The 16,595-nt window shown below is 40.3% G+C and overlaps 2 protein-coding genes across 5 annotated transcripts in view; one reads left to right on the top strand and one right to left on the bottom strand.

Annotated features, from left to right (window-relative positions):
• The window catches only part of LOC147337071 (uncharacterized), a 217,957-nt gene that overhangs the window by 68,235 nt on the left and 133,127 nt on the right, over positions 1-16,595 (top strand). The window lies entirely within an intron of this gene.
• Positions 1-16,595, bottom strand: part of LOC147337072 (protein NLRC3-like) — a 56,270-nt gene that overhangs the window by 7,874 nt on the left and 31,801 nt on the right. For all 4 annotated transcript variants that reach the window (XM_086285736.1, XM_086285737.1, XM_086285735.1 and 1 more), the window contains 2 exons: positions 13,487-13,660; positions 4,107-4,280 (listed from right to left, as the gene is read on the bottom strand). In XM_086285736.1, coding sequence (XP_086141862.1) covers positions 4,107-4,280; positions 13,487-13,660 — 348 coding nt within the window. The remainder of the gene's footprint in view (positions 1-4,106; positions 4,281-13,486; positions 13,661-16,595) is intronic.

Below are 16,595 nucleotides of genomic sequence, written 5' to 3'. Positions count from 1 at the left end.
GAAACATGGACTGGTGGCACAAAACAAACTGGAAGAGGAAGGCGTGGAGGAGGCCATTGCTCTGCACTGCATCATCCATCAGCAGGTCCTTTGCAGCAAATGCCTGAAGTTTGACAATGTGATGTCTATTGTTGTGAAATGCATCAACCAAATCAGATCCAGGGGCTTAAAGCACCGAAGGTTCTGAGCTTTTTTAGAGGAAATGGAGTCAGAATATGGGGATGTGCTCGACTTCACTGAGGTACGTTGGCTCAGCAGGGGAAATGTATTAAAGAGACTTTTTGAGTTGAGAGCAGAAGTGAAGCCTTCATGGAGAAGGATGGAGTTAGTGTTCCTGTGCTAACTGATCCCAAATGGCTCATGGACTCAGCTTTTCTTGTTGATATGACACATGAGCTTAATGTACTGAACAAGACGTTACAAGGCCAGGGGCAACTTGTCAGTGCTGCCTATGACAACGTGAGAGCATTCTCCACAAAACTGGCGCTCTGGAAAGCTCAGCTCTCTCAGACAAACCTTTGCCATTTCCCAGCATGCAAGGCACTCGTGGATGCAGGCACACCATTCAGTGCTGACGAGTATGTTGATGTCATTTTGATGCTACAGGAGGAATTTGATCACAGATTTGCTGACTTCAAGACACACAGAGCCACCTTTCACATTTTTGCGGACCCCTTCTCCTTTGATGTGCAAGATGCCCCTTCTGTGCTTCAAATGGAGCTCATTGAGCTGCAGTGCAACTCTGAACTCAAAGCAAAGTTCAGGGAGGTGAGTGGAAAAGCAGACAAGCTTGGACAATTTTTGAGAGACTTGAGCCCTAGTTTCCCTCGGCTTTCCCGAATGTTCAAGCGGACCATGTGCCTTTTTGGTAGCACATACTTGTGCCAAAAGCTCTTCTCCACTTTGAACTTCAATAAGTCCAAGTACAGGTCCAGACTTACGGATGATCATCTTCAAGACATACTGAGGGTCGCAACTGCTTCCTCCCTCAGGCCAAATCTGGCTCGGCTATGCGAGAGGAAACGCTGCCAGGTCTCTAGCAGCAAGGAGTAGGCAAGAGAAGCCATGTTCAGAAGAACAGTTCATTTTCTCCAGTGTTCCATTCATGTTCAGAAGAAGGTTATAGAACTGTTAATACAGACATTTCAATCTAAATACAGCAGATATAGAAGACTGAAAGAAAAACACAAGTTCACTGACTAAAAATATCTTATTATTATTTTATTTATGTATTACAGATTGATTTATTTTCTTATTAATTCTTAATTTGTTTATTTATTTTTCATATTTTGTGTTAAAAAATAAAAATAAAGAGATTTGAGAAGATTGGAATTTTTTAACCATGTCTTTCTTGTGGAAAACCTAATGCGGCCCAGCCTCACCCAGACTCTGCCTGCAGCGGCCCCCAGCTAAATTGAGTTTGAGACCCCTGTCCTACACCATAAATCAGTAAGAGAGGGTACGACCTCTCTCATGGCCCCAAGTGGTGTGTGCATGCCAGAGCACTCTGGAAGGCACACAGAGTCTTTACAGACTACTAAGGATCAAACCTCTATCATCATCCAATCGATTATAAAACTAAGCATGTATGAGTAAATATTTTTAAGCATATCCCATATGGAAAAGACTAAAAACTTATATGATGAAAGTCATACTCACGAAAGTGGCCACTTTCTCATTACTTTCATATATTGTTTTAGTAAGTATCGAAAACATACAAGTTTCATTATATAATTTTTCAAGGGATCTTATATCTGTTTTCACTCTTGTATGCTTTTCATACAAGTTTCACACAAGACAGATACAAACTTTATAAGATTTATATATCTTTTCCATATGGGAAATGACAATCAACAATATAAAGCTTACAGCTGGTTTTAATAACAACATTTATTTGTTTCTCAAATGAGAAAGAGCTATCGAGAAACACTCCTAAATCTTGAGTTCTTAACTTTTCCAGTGGGCCAAATTCAACATTATCTGCTAATGCTAAATAGGCTGCCGTTATTAACTAATGCTAATTGGATGTGAATTAGCATTATGCACTAATGCTAACACTTACTTTTTAACAATGTGAGTAGCTAATGCTAACACTATTTCCCTTAACTTTATAACAATGTGAACGGCTAATGCTAACACTCTTTTCCCTAGCAATACAACATCTGAGCTGCTAATGCTGAGTAGGTCGCCATTAGCACCTACGTCTAATTAAAGGCAAATACGCATTAGAACCTAATGCTCATATCGTTTTCCTTTGCTTTATAACAATGTGAGCAGCTACTGCTAAATAGCATTAGCTAATAACAGCAGTCTAATTTAATGTAAGTTAGCCTCATTTGCATTATAACGATGTGAGGAGTTAATGCTAAGTATGCTGCCATTAGCAGCTAATTCTAATTAGGGGTGAATAATTATTACCAGCTAATGCTAATATCGTTTTCTCTTCCCTTTTAACAATGTGAGCAGCTAGTGCTGGGTAGGCTGGTGCTAGCAGCTAATACTAAAGCTAAAGCTAATTTGATGTGAATTAGCATTACATTAGTGAGGAGTTAATGCTAAGTAGACTTCCATTACAGGTAATGCTAATTTTAGGTATTTAGGAATTGGCAGCTAATGGTAATACCATATTTTCTTGCATTATAACAATGTGACCAGCTAATGCTAAGTAGGTTGCCGTTATTAGCTAATACTAATTTGAGGTGAATTAGCATTATCCGCTTATGCTAACAATGTTTTTTCTTACTTTTTAAAATATGAGTAGCTAATCTGAACATTTTTTTTTATTTAATTTTAACTTTTCCCCTGCGATGTGAAGAGGTAATGCTAAATAGCACGCCATTAGTGGCTAATTCTAATTTTAGATGAAAAAGCATTAAAAGCTAATGCTAATACCATATTTTCTTGATTTATATCAATATCAGTAGCTAATGCTAGCCATCATTAGCTAATGCTAATTTAGGTGAATTAGCATCATCCGCTTATGCTAACAATGTGTTTTTTTACTTTTTAACAATACGCCATTAGTGGCCAATTCTAATGTTAGATGAGAAAGCATTAACAGCTAATGCTCATACTGTTTGCTTTGTAAGAATGACAGCAGCTAATGATACGAAGTCTACCGTTGTTAACTAATGTTAATTTGATGTGAATTAGCATTATCCGATAATGGTAACTCTTTTCCCCTGCATTACAACGACGTCAGGAGTTAATGCTAAGTAGGCTGCCATTAGGGGCTAACTCTAATTAGGGGTGAACAATTATTAGCAGCTAATGCTAATACCGTTTTCTCTTTCCTTATAACAACTTGAGCAGCTAATGCTAATTTGATGTGAATTAGCATTATATTAGTGAGCAGTTATTGCTAAGTAGGCTACCATTAGCAGCTAAATCTAATTTGAGGTGAATAAGCATTAGTAGCTAACGCTAATACCCTTTTCTCTTGTGTTATAATGATGTGAAACGTTAATATTGTTCTCAAACAACAGAATGAGAATGAAATATTGATTCTAACAGGGCCCATAAACAGTATTAGCTTAGCAGCATTAGCTTATCAGAGTTTTCATCATGGTCACATAAATCCTTAGCAGAGCAAAGTGGCCTACTTACCAATAGCTGCTCAAGTTGTAGAAAGCAAGGGAAAACAGTAATAGCATTAGCTGCTAAATGTGCACTTGAGAACAAATTTATTGTTAATTCAGCTGTGAATGTAGAGTTTGTCATTATTTAAGCTTCCATTTCCAAATGTTAGCTGCTCCTGTCTGCCTCTTTGTCACAAACACAGACTGAAATGATTCACAGCCTTGTTTCATCCTTCTGTCACTGTGGACATACAGCATGGGAAACATACACATGGCTGACACTTTATTAGGTACACTGGTATCTATCTCAGGTACACCTGTGACCTAAATGTTCCTGCAACCAGACTCCTTGGAGACCCCTACATAAATATCCATGAACTATCCAGCTAGACTAGTGTGTCTGTCCCTGAAAATATTCCTGCATGTGTGATTGTTCATGTCTCATCTGCAGGAAACAATCAGGAAGTGAGTGAAGGACACAGGAAATGTTTCCAGCTCTTCCTCCTCTATCAGACATTCTCTCCATACCTGAGAGTGTCCAGTCTCCAGCCTGGATCCTTCAGTCCAGCCGACAGCAGCTTCATTCCTGAGTCACCTGGATGATTGTAGCTCAGGTCCAGCTGTCTCAGATGGGAGGGGTTGGAGCTCAGAGCTGAGGCCAGAGAAGTACAGCCTTCCTCTGTGATCAGACAGCCTGACAGACTGCAGACACACAAAACAACAATCAATCTGTCAACAATCGTTTTCTCTTTGTCACAATAACATCTATCCATCCATACATCCATTCAATGTAACTTTATTTATAAGTGACAATACCCAACAGACAACAACAGTCATCTGAAGCTGTTTAACAGTGTAAGGTAACCGCCTCCACTGTGAGCAGCACTTGGTGATGGTGGGAAGAAGAACTCCCTTTGACACAAAGATCCTCCCAGTGAAAACAGGCTCCAGGAGGAGCATCTACCATGACTGGTTGCAGGGTGAGGGGAAAGAGAAGAACATGAACATCAAGAATGCAGCGAGTGGTAAAATAATAATAATAATAATGGATTGGATTTATATAGCGCTTTTCAAGGCACCCAAAGCGCTTTACAATGCCACTATTCAGTCACTCTCACATTCATACACTGGTGGAGGCAGCTACGGTTGTAGCCACAGCTGCCCTGGGGCAGACTGACAGAAGCGAGGCTGCCATATCGCGCCATCGGCCCCTCTGGCCAACACCAGTAGGCAAGTAGGGTAAAGCCCAAGGACACAACGACCAGGACAGAGAGCCCAGGGATCGAACCGGTGACCTTCCGGTTACAGATGCGATTCCCAACCCCCTGAGCCACGGTCGCCCTAAATAAAGATTTGACCTCAGTGTGCTCAGTGTTCCTGTCTATTCCTAACATATTCCTAACACGATAGCTGCACTTTAGAGCTCTAAAACTGGAACTGACACATAAAAATACTGAGAACACAGACTAGCAGCCACTGCATGGCCTCGAGTACGTATGTGGTGCGTTCAAAGAGCATCAGCATAGACATGGTGGGTTCAACAATATAGGACATAACAATTTCTATGGCGAAAATACTATCAGTGAATGAGCCATAACATTTTAGCCATGTAAACATGTTATCAGTGGGCTTTCCAACAACTTGCATTGATCATTAAAGGATAAAATACGTGAGTCGAGGTCACTACGAGCCATGCGAGGGTCAAACATGGCAGAGAACCTTCCAGCAGCATCTTGGTTTATAATCCGCCTTTGGATCATCAGTTTAGGAGATGAAGGATCCAAGTAAAATAACAAGTTAAAAAATATGCAGCTATGGTCACTCACATGGACATCCTCCACACATACATCATGTATATTTAAACCCAGGGAGAAAACAAGATCCAGTGTGTGACCCTTTGTATGTGTGGGGCCAGAAACATGCTGCCTAAAGTTAAAAGACTCAGTGACAGTGATGAGCTCAGCAGCAGTGTTACAGGATGCTTCATCAATATGACGGCTCAAATCTCCCAACCTTCTCCAATGAAATGATGGATGTCAGAAGGTCATTAAATTCAGTTAGAAAGACCCCATCAGGTAGAATAAAATACAATAACTGGTTTTTAGAGAACTGACCATCATCTGTGACTCAAATGCAGAAAAGGAGTCCGAGGTCATCAGACTGCATGTGAATCTGTCCTGGTAAACAACAGCGAGTCCTCCACCACGTCCTAAAAGACGCGGAGTTCAGATGACGGAGCAGCCAGCCGGGCAGATTTCATTCAAGTGGACATAATCAATGTTCCCTCTAAGCTGCGCACGGGCGCAATCCGCTGACACGCTCTCTGCACACAGAGTATCTGCATTGCGCACAAAAAGATATCTAACAGGCTGTGAGGATCCTGAACTCTCTGCCCCCCTCTCACGGACAATAACCATATCCAACTTCTTAATAGCAATGAACTGGTCTGCATTGGTGCATCATATCTTTATTCTCTTCCCCCTCCTGCCCCCCCCCCCCTCCTTCTTAAATAGATAACTATCATATCTGATATCATATCTCACAGTACAATAATATTGAATGGGTTGCATTGTTGTACTTTGTCATGTTTCTCAGGTCTTTGTCTGATTTTCTACGAACATTACTTGTCATGTTCTCATGTTGTTGCTAAGGATTGTCTTATTGCATTGGAGTCACACTGGGTTAAATATGTACACTTGGGTTTTAAGGGGTATTTATTATTTTCTTCTTTTTTTTTGGGTTGTATGGAAGCCCCAAACGCAATTTCATTGTTCTTGACAATGACAATAAATAAATAAATACTAAATACTAAATACTAACCTGAATTGAAATTAAAATAAATACGTTAACAATTCTGCTTTGCAGTGTTAGTCAGTGACTGGCTGCTCCAGTATTTAGAACAATGCCTTATCCCATAGTCCAGCCAATGATTCACATTCGTATATACGCAGCTAATCAACGTCGCTGACGGGCTATGACAGCGTCCTCATGTGCCGACACCGGTGTTTTGGTTGATGTAGAGTGAAGCCACGTTAATGACAACGTGATCCAGTGATCCAAGGGACCGCTCAGGGAGTTTGTGTGTTCGCTCAGACACATGAAACATTAGAGGGAACATTGGACATAATTCTTATTTTGCTGCCACGTCTCAGTCAGACACATGAAATCTAGAGACTCTTTAATAAAGAGATCGCTTAGAATAAATGATTTGTTTGTTATGGAGCGAACGTTAAGCGGGGCCAACCGAGTTGATGACGGTCTATCTGCAAAATCAACAGCTGACTGCAGCGGCACTTGAAATAAAGACAATGCAGACCTGTGGACCTGCTGGGCAGGGCAGCGACTCCAGAGCTGGGGGAAGCAATGATCGATGAGCAGACATAGCTGTTATCAATAAAAACAGTGAACGTTTGACGGACACACCGTGAGAAAAACTGCTTCTGAGCCACAGAGCCCAGGTCCCAGTCACCGGCGTAACATATTAACTAAATGTCAGGAGAGGAAGTGGACGCAGGCACCAGGATTCTCCCCACAGCCAAGAAGCTAGCCTCTGGTAGCTTCTCAGTTTCACCTGGACGTCGGCCCTCGTTCCCCTTTTCCATCTCTTGAGGGTGAAAGTCCTGCGGGTTGTGAAGAGTAGCACACCAGGGGAGGAAGAGTTTTTCTGTTCAGCTGTTACAGTAGCTCTCCACTGAATCTTTGATGTTAAACCCTTTAAGACCTACCATAGAACCAAGTCTGCCAGAGCTTATCTTTAGATTTTTACATGCTGTAGTGCAGACCTTCCCAAACTGTGGTGCCCGCCCCCTAGGGGGGGCGCAGAGCCATGGCAGGGGGGGCGCGGTATGAAAAGGGAGGGGAACAAAACGCTTGAACACTGCTAGCACGGCGCCCACAGAAACGCAAAGCAGGAGATGAAGCATCGCTGAATATGTTTCCAAACCAACTTCATTCTAAGCCAAAGACTAGAAAATATGGTGAAGCAAATCTGCCCTTTGGCTTCACCTGCACAGGTGCTGAGGTAGGTCCCTGCGTCGGGAGCAGCGCTGGGCTCTTCCAATCATGGACAAACAGGATCCCACATTCTTAATTTTTAGTTCACAAACACTTGTTGTAGTGACTAACTACTCCTGACATTTTGGAGATGTGAGCTCTTTATAGAGTAAAGTTACAGCGGGATACAAATAACATCAGGCTGATCCTGCCACGATTTGTTCCCTCGATTCAAATCACAGACAAACAGGATCCCACAGCTGTTTATGTTTTTGAACCCATTTTGCACAGAGAGGCATTTTTTGAAAATGTATTGACAGCAATGTTGATTAGTATTACAGAAGAAGAAAAAACAACTACCCGTGACGCCTTTGTAAATGGAGGGACAGTAACTGCGTGTGAAACCTGCAGATACTCAGAGTAACAGTATTTTGTCTCTGTCTGCCATTCTGCAATTCATCTCACATAAACAATAACGTGACGTGAAAAAAGGCGCAACCTTTGACGTTGCCAGATGAACTCTGTATTCCTCGTCCGCAAAAAAGGAGTTTTAAAAAAATCTCAGTTTTTGGTGATTTGAAACACTGTTTGGATGAAACAGCTGCGTTTTCAAAAATACCAGTGTAGGTGCGGACGTAGCGTAAAAGATTTAGTAGTTTATTTTCTTACTACCTGTAATTTATTGCAGATTACTTGTATTTGCTTAATTGTTTACTAAATGTTTGAGGTGTGAAATAAACCGCAATGGAGCAAAATATGGGCGTGTGTGGTTGGAGGATGTGTTAGTGCGTGTGCGTGCTGTTCACGCGCCGGGGGGGAGGCGAATGTTTTTTGTGTAAAACAAAGGGGCCCAGCAAAAAAAGTTTGGGAACCACTGCTGTAGTGCCATTTTGGGGAGCAGTTCAAGTTGCTATACATCAATACAACCGTTATAGCCCAAATTTTAATAATATGTATGCATTCAGTCCATAGTAACTACATATACATATATACATATACAGCAAAAAGTGCAATAAACTAGAACAAATTGAAAATTGTTTTGTTTTGTATTTTTACATATATTTGTAGTTAGAGAAATTTAAGAGGTTTATCCCTCAAAACGGAAGAACTAAAAAAGTTGCACAAAATAGTTTCCAACCACAGGAAATGTAATTTGAGTGTATCCATAGCTGTATTTTTGAGATACACCAAATTGTATATACTGCATGAAAAACTAAAATAAATACTACCATGTGAATTTGCAAGAAAAACTTCAGTGCATCAAAATAAACTATTTCCAACTGTGTAATTTGAGTTCTAAGCCTCCCAGAAACTATACTGAAAGAGTAAACTCAAACATGACTTTTAAAAACACCAGTGTAGGCTTCAAGGTAAAAACAAACAAACAAACAAACAACTAGAATTTTCGCAAAAACTATGTCACTTCAGGTTTCGGGCAGGTAATGGCGGACATACGATAGTTTGGGCTGACATCTATTCCAACGTAGGAAGTGCTATGAACATCTGATCGGATTGGCAAAGCGTGTTTCTGGAATATTACTTTTTTGTTGCTGCAAGTGCTTTTCATGCAACTTTTGCAAAGCTATGTGTGGAAGGAAACGGTGACCTAGGATAAGCTGGATACATAAGATGTAAGTACAACTCCGGTTTCACATGCAAAAATAAAAATTATTGCACTAGCTTGTGTGGTTGCCGATCTACAGGCATTTAAAAATAGTTACGCAAAACTGAGCGTTCCCACTCTGACCGGCCTTAAAGGGTTAACAGTATCTCCCAATCATAATTTAAAGCAGCAGAAATTAAGTCAGAACTCAAAAGAGCAAAAATGACATTACAAAAAATGATTGACGACAGTGAAAAACTACATTGTTGCCTCCAGCAAGCTGCAGCGGCGGCAAAGCCAAACACAGGCGCCATCTTGTTTGACAGAAGAACGTAGCACACAGCAGCTACAAGCATAGAGTGCACCACTATTGTTCAAATGGAAGAAATAGAAAACACTCAATAAATCCTTCCACAGCTGAAACTAATGTAGACAATGTCAGGGGAGGAAGTCAAACTGAACTTATGACACCAAGCACGATAACTACCAAAATAATGCAGGAAAAGTAAACTAAGAAACCCTAAAGCAACTAAACAGAGCAGCTAGCAATAAACAAGAAGTGTAAACTATAAAAACATAGAAGCTAAATGCTAACATGGCTAACACTATCATCACTGTATGTAGCCCGACTCTTCTCACAGCAACATACAACTGTCATGGCTAGACATCTCACTGATTGGCTCATGTTAGCTTGTGAAAATATAACGTCCCAGCAGTACTAGCTGTTTTATATACTGTTTAAAATAAGCGAAATGTGCTTATAATGTGTAAATAAAGGCTGAAGCAGCTAGCACTGTTAGCATCAGCACCAAGCCCTGTTACATTTGTACACTGTTAGAGCAATGGCTCCAATCTACAGCCTTTAAAATAATGATTAAAATGCTGTGATTGCAGCCATTCCCCAACTCTCTGTGAATGGTTCTCATGGCTATTGATCAGTGGGCTTTGATCAGTGGGCTTTGATCAGTGGGCTTTGATCAGTGGTTGTTGATCAATGGTCATGAGAATTTGCATAATTATGATTAAGGAACTGACCTCCCAGCCCATTGTTCCTTCAGTGGGCTGGTTTCAGTCATTATGCAAATGTACTGTTTATAAGATTGAAACCTGCAGTCAGCCGAGATTGAAGAAGTCACCTGGATGAGGATGAAACATTTCTCCCACAAAACGCCACGTCCAGATGAACAGAATCAACTTTTGGAGATTTACTTACCTGGATGATTATTGGTTATTGGTAACTTTATTGTCCCTAATGGGAAATTGATTTGCAGTATGTCCGTACAAACAAACAAACAGGCAACCAACACATCACATACACACTCCAAAATAATATAATATAATATAAGCCTGAGAAAACAACCTAGATTTTTCATCAAAAAAGTACAATGTGCAATGGCAACAACACTTATGGTTCAGTGTTATTAACTATGATAATAGCAGTAGGTACAAAAGACAATCTATGTCTCTTTGTCTTCACTGCAGGCACTTTATAACGACGACCTGATGGAAGCAGTTGAAAATCATTAAAGAGAGGATGATCTGAACACAACATGACAGAGGTCGCCTTCCTCAGCACATGCCTGTTATAAAAGTCCACAAGCTGGACCTGAGACCTCCCTGAAATCTTACCAGCCACTTTAACCAGGTTGTTAAGTCTGGTCTTATTATTCAGAGACATATTACCGTACCAAGCAATGATACAGAAAGTTAAAACAGATTCAATAAAACTTTTATAAAAAAAGAGTCATCATTGCAGATGAAACATTGAAACCTCTCAACCTCCTTAAAAAGTCTTTGTTGAACCTTTTTCACTGTAGCAGCAAGATGTGACTCAAAGCACAGAGCTTTATCAAGAACAACCCCCAAATACTTATAACTGTCCACCAGTTCAATGGCTGCACATTTACCACTGTTAGCGCAGGATGAGGGGATGTCTCCCTGAAGTCAATAACCATGTCCTTGGTTTTCAAGGTGCTGATCATTAAGAAGGACTGATCACACCACGAAACAAACTCATCCACAACAGGCCCATGGGAATCCTCTTCACCATGAAGGAGGCTTACAATGACTGTGTCATCTGCGTATTTAATGAAATGCCTGTTGGCCTGTGTACTGCGACAGTCATTAGTGTACAAAATATACAGTAGAGGAGAGAGACAACAACCTTGCGGTGAGCCAGTGGAAGAGTTCAGCTGTTTGGAAAAACAGCCGTTCACTCTCACACACTGAGATCTGTCAGTTAAAAAGTTTAAAACCCAACCAACGAGATTAAGATCAAGTGTAAACTGGTTAAGAAGTTTATCAGCTAAAAGATGTGGCTGGATAGTATTAAAAGCTGAAGAAAAATCAATAAATAAGAGCTGAGCATGAGCTTTGGCGCCATCAAGATGGCGATAAAGGAAGTTCAACAGAGTGACCACTGCATCATCAACACGTCTACGAGGCCTGTATGCAAATTGTAGAGGGTCTATAAGCTTCTCTACTTGCTAACTGAGAGTCTGAACTAAAACCAGGAAGACTTATCTTATTACAGTCACTGTAACAGTGACCAGTCATGTGTTTCATGCCTGCCCAGGCCACCCTTAAGTTATTGCTACCCATCTCCGCCTCTACCTTATCCTTGTATTTTACTTTGGCTTTTTTAATTTCTGATCTGATCTCCTTCCTAATTTCTCTAACTTTCAAGATATTCCCTTCAATAAAAGCTTTTTTCCTTTCATGAATCAGCCTCATAAGACCTTTTGAAGACCATGGTTTGTTATTAGGAAAAAAATGGAGATGGTGTCAGTCACATTCTTAGGATTCGCTTTAGGGTGGATGTAAACAATGGTGACGTTGATCTGTGGGAATTCCCTCGGCAGATAAAACGGCCTCAAAGACACAGAGAGGAGCTCAATGTCAGGCAGACACACTTGTCTACGAACGGTCACATTTTTACACCATTTCTGATTTATATACAGACACACTCCTCCTTGAGATTTCTGGGTAGCTCCGGGGTCTCGATCCAAACGTATGGGAAACCCGAAGCCATTTAGTTCCAGAGAACAATCAGGGTCAGAGTCCTTGAGCCAAGTCTCTGTGAATGCCATTAGACATGTATCCCTGTAGTCACGCAAGTGTGCGACATTCAAATGCAGTTCATCCAATTTACTCCTCAGAGACTGCACATTAGCCAGGATTATTGATGGTAAAGGAATGACTCCAAACAACCGTCAGGATTGCCAATAAAATCATGCGAAATAAAAAACCCATCTTCGTTAAAAGAAGTTCCACAAAGCACAAGCCGATGCTATAGAATTTCCTCAGGCAAAAAAATATATATATAAAGGAATAAAAGAATGAAATAAAATAAGTTAAAACACTGACAGAGAGAGACAACCTGCTGGTCGCCACAAGAGCAGCGCCCCTCTTTCTAGTCTAGTCTAGACTGAGAATGCATCAAGACCACTCACTCACCCTTCCCTCCTGCCTCTCAGCTGCTGAAACTCACAGTTTGTTACCACGGAAGAGTCACTCCTTCATCTGAGATGAAGCCTGATAGTCTGACTGATGCAATATAACATTCAGTCTACACTTTGTTTTTGTGCAAAGATGATAAAGAGGAAATACTAATAACATAAACAAAAATAAATGTCCAATTTAGAAATCTTATTCTTTTTTGCTCTATAAAATAGTTGTTTTTATTTTTCAGTCACTCATCGTAGCAGTAGGATTTACATGAAAATAAAAACAAATTAAGTTTGAGAGAAAAAGTACATTTTTGGCACTCTCTGGGCAACTGACTCAGAGACTCAAATGACTTAAAAAACCCGATTCATTTTGGTGAGTGACTCATTTAAACTCGATTCGGTAAAAAGAATCAAATTTACCATCACTAATACAAATCCCTTTGGAGAAAACAGCTTTAAAATATGTATTGTTAAATTCCAGATGTTTCTTTGCAAGGAAAACTCAGACACTGAAACAATACCACCAGTAACCTCCTACATATGGAAACGTGGTGTCATTAAAGACATAATAATTTCATTAATACCCAATATCCAGCAAAATATGTAATTTGAACATTTTGTTCCTAACGAAATCAAATGTATATATTGTAGAAGATTAGCCAAATTTATGTAAAATGGCCAGTACATGAATGTTGTTTAAAAATAAACAAACATATGGCTGTGACAAATTTTACACAGTAATTCAGAGTCTAATAATCCACTCAAATATAAATATAAGTTTAGCTAAAAGCTCTATAGATAAGTCAATCAATAATATAATTCACATTTTAAATGATCATATGTGTTAACGTTTGAATCCTGACCTGAGAGTTTCCACTGCACACTGTGAACTCTTTAGTCCAGCAGACAGAAGCTTCACTCCTGAATCCTGCAGGTCAGAGTTACTCAGGTCCAGCTCTCTCAGACTGGAGGACTGGGAGCTGAGGACTGAGCACAGAGCTTCACAGCTTCTCTCTGACAGGTTACAGCCACCCAGTCTGAAAAACAAAAGATAATCTATAATACTTATGTAAAGTTTGTTATTATATTACATGCCATCTTTTTATTTTTGATGAAACCTTAACATACTAAGATACAACATCATATGGATGAACTTGAATAGAATGGTTTTTTTTAATTATATCTTTATTTGGATTGGACAAGAAAAAACCATCTGCATAGCAGTATATGAATAACATGGGAACAAAGTCCTTCCAGGTTTTAGATTAAGTCCAGGAGAGCAAATGATAAACAAAGTGATCAGCGGGTGCATATTAACCTCCACTAGCTATTACTAGGACAGTTGCTCGCATGCTCTCCCAAAGGAGATATATAGAACACATTACATGGAACTATAAACACAAACTGGGAGGGGTGCCCATGCTGCAATCATTGTGAAGAAATAAGTAAATAAACAAGCAATAGTAATAGAAGTAAATGTAAAAAACAAACAAACAAAAAACAACCAAGTAATAGTGAGATCAAGTGAAGTCAGCCCTCGTGGGGGTAATGAATTGGATCCAATTGTTCCAACTTTGGTAGAATTTGGCTTTTTGATTTCTTAACAGATATGTAAGTTTTTCCATCCTAAATATCTCTAAAATGATCCCAAACCAGTCGTCTAGGGTAGGCTGGGCTGGGCTTAACCATCTTCTAGTAATTGTTTTTTTACTTGCCACCAAGAGTAATTGCACCAACTTAATCTCACTCCTACATTCCAGAAAGGGGACCAAACCCATGTATAAAACCTTAAAATCTAAAGGTATTTGAACGTTAAAGACTGCACTTAAGGAGACCTGAACGTTTTTTAACTTGGGACAGTCCCAAAAGACATGAAAATGGTTAGCAACAGTCGAGCCGCATTGTCTCCATCATTGCATATAAGCCCCTTTGTACCTCTCCTGATATGGAGTCTTGAAGTACCTAATAATATTCTTCCAGCCATGTTCCTTCCAGCTCATAGAACTGGACGTGGACCACTGGCAGTACAAAACATTTTCCCACTCCCCCACAGAAATAGCAATCCCTGATTCCCTTTCCCATTTATCCTTAGTGTATAAAGTATTATCCTTGCTGGCACTAGAGAGGGCTTTGTATAGTTTAGAAATAGATTTAGTAGGGGTCATGGTTGTGGCATTTTTCAGGATGAGGAAAAAATGCGACTCAGCATCATTGAAGTCGGACAGTTTGCATTCATGATCAATATATGATCTCAGCTGTAAGTTTCTATGAAAGTTGTATTTTGTCAGGTTGTGATCTGGCCTCAAATCTGAGCACAATATTTCTATGAGTAAGAGAGAGGAATGTCGTAAGGCCATAGGATATCCATGCTTCAAAGTTAGAGTCGTGTCTGTTTGGAATAAAATCCGAGTCGAAAGCAACCCACCTGAAGATTTTTAGCATTTTGTGTATCCCACAGATGTTGATTACCTTCTGCCAAACTTGGAGGGTGTGGGTTAACCAGGGGTTCCCCAGCTTTTCCAGCCGGCACATTAGACCCTTATCTGCCATTACAGCTTGTAGGGGGAATCGGTCCAACAGGCTGGACTCCAGTTCCTTCCACCTAGCCGTGTATGTTTTGTTACACCAATATAAGAGGGGGGTTATTTGAGCGACATAATAGTAATTCCTGAGGCAGGGGAGACCCAGTCCTCTCTTTTCCTTGGGGAGCTGGAGGGTAGCATATTTAATCCTTGGCTTTCGGCCCTGCCAGATAAATCTGGAGATCCATTTGTCCCACTCAATAAATTGGTAATCGCTCACTTCTATTGGCAAGTTTCTAAAAAGATAAAGCAGTCTGGGGAGCGTGTCCATCTTGATTGCGGTTACCCGGGAGCTGAGACGCATAAAGGGGACCAGATTCCATCTGTGCAAATCAGCTTTTATACTTGCAGATATTGGCTCGTAGTTTGCCTGAAAGAGCAGCGAGAGGTCCGCAGTCAAATATATTCCCAGGTACTTAATTTTCTCATTATCCCGATTTACTGTAAATTTGAGTAGAGATGTGTAATATTCTCCTAATGTTGTCAGTTGTTTGTCTATAGTGAATGAAACCAGTCTGATCTAAATCGATGAGGTCAGGTAAAAACTTCTCCAGTCTACGAGCAAGAATAGAAGTAAATAGTTTGTAATCCAAGTTAAGGACACTGATTGGTCGATAGTTTCCACATTCTCGTTTATCTTTCCCCTCTTTTGGGATAATTGAAATAGTTGCCTCCCTCCAGGAGGGTGGGATTTCTCCCTCCTGTAGGATGTAGTTAAATGACTTCAGCAATGTGGGGACTAGATCTGCCCTCAGGGTGCGATACCACTGAGAACTGAACCCGTCCGGCCCAACTGCCTTACCTGGTTTTAATCTGGAAAAAGCTGCATTAATTTCTTCCACTAAAATGGGATGTGTTAGAAGCTCATTTTTGAGAGACGGGAGTGAAGGTAATTCTAGAGAGCTAAGAAAGGCATCAGTACAATTCTCCTCCGTAGCATTGGGCTGTGAGTACAGCTCCCTAAAGAAGGTCTCAAAACATTTCTGAATGTCTTCTAATTTTGATTCCAGAATATTAGTCTTGGGGTCCTTGATTTGGTATATCGTACTTTCCTCTAGTTGTTTGCGTTATTTATGTGCCAGATATTTTGCAGATTTCCCTCCTGTCTCATAGTATTTTTGCCTCAAAAAAATTAAGTTATTTTGGGCCTCCTGGGTGTAAATATCATTAATTTCATCCTGTATTTTCCTGATATCCTGCTTCAGAGTAGGATTTGCGGTGTTTATGTCTTCCTATTCTTTCAACTTTAAATTTGCCTGTAGTTCTGCTAATTTTTGCCCTTTGATTCTCTTTAAGTGGGAGGCGATAGAAATTAATGTACCTCTCATTACCGCTTTGAGCGTATCCCAAAGAATAGCTGGAGATACCTCTCCTGTGTCATTAACATCTA

Source organism: Aulonocara sp. 'chitande type north' Nkhata Bay, linkage group LG3 (genome assembly GCF_057382095.1).
Source record: "Aulonocara sp. 'chitande type north' Nkhata Bay isolate Kocher_YH1m ecotype deep benthic linkage group LG3, A_spYH_male_GT1.1, whole genome shotgun sequence".
Classification (NCBI taxonomy): Eukaryota; Metazoa; Chordata; class Actinopteri; order Cichliformes; family Cichlidae; genus Aulonocara; species Aulonocara sp. 'chitande type north' Nkhata Bay.
The sequence above is the reverse complement of the archived record's forward strand: the minus strand, read 5'-3'. Positions and strand labels throughout refer to the sequence as shown.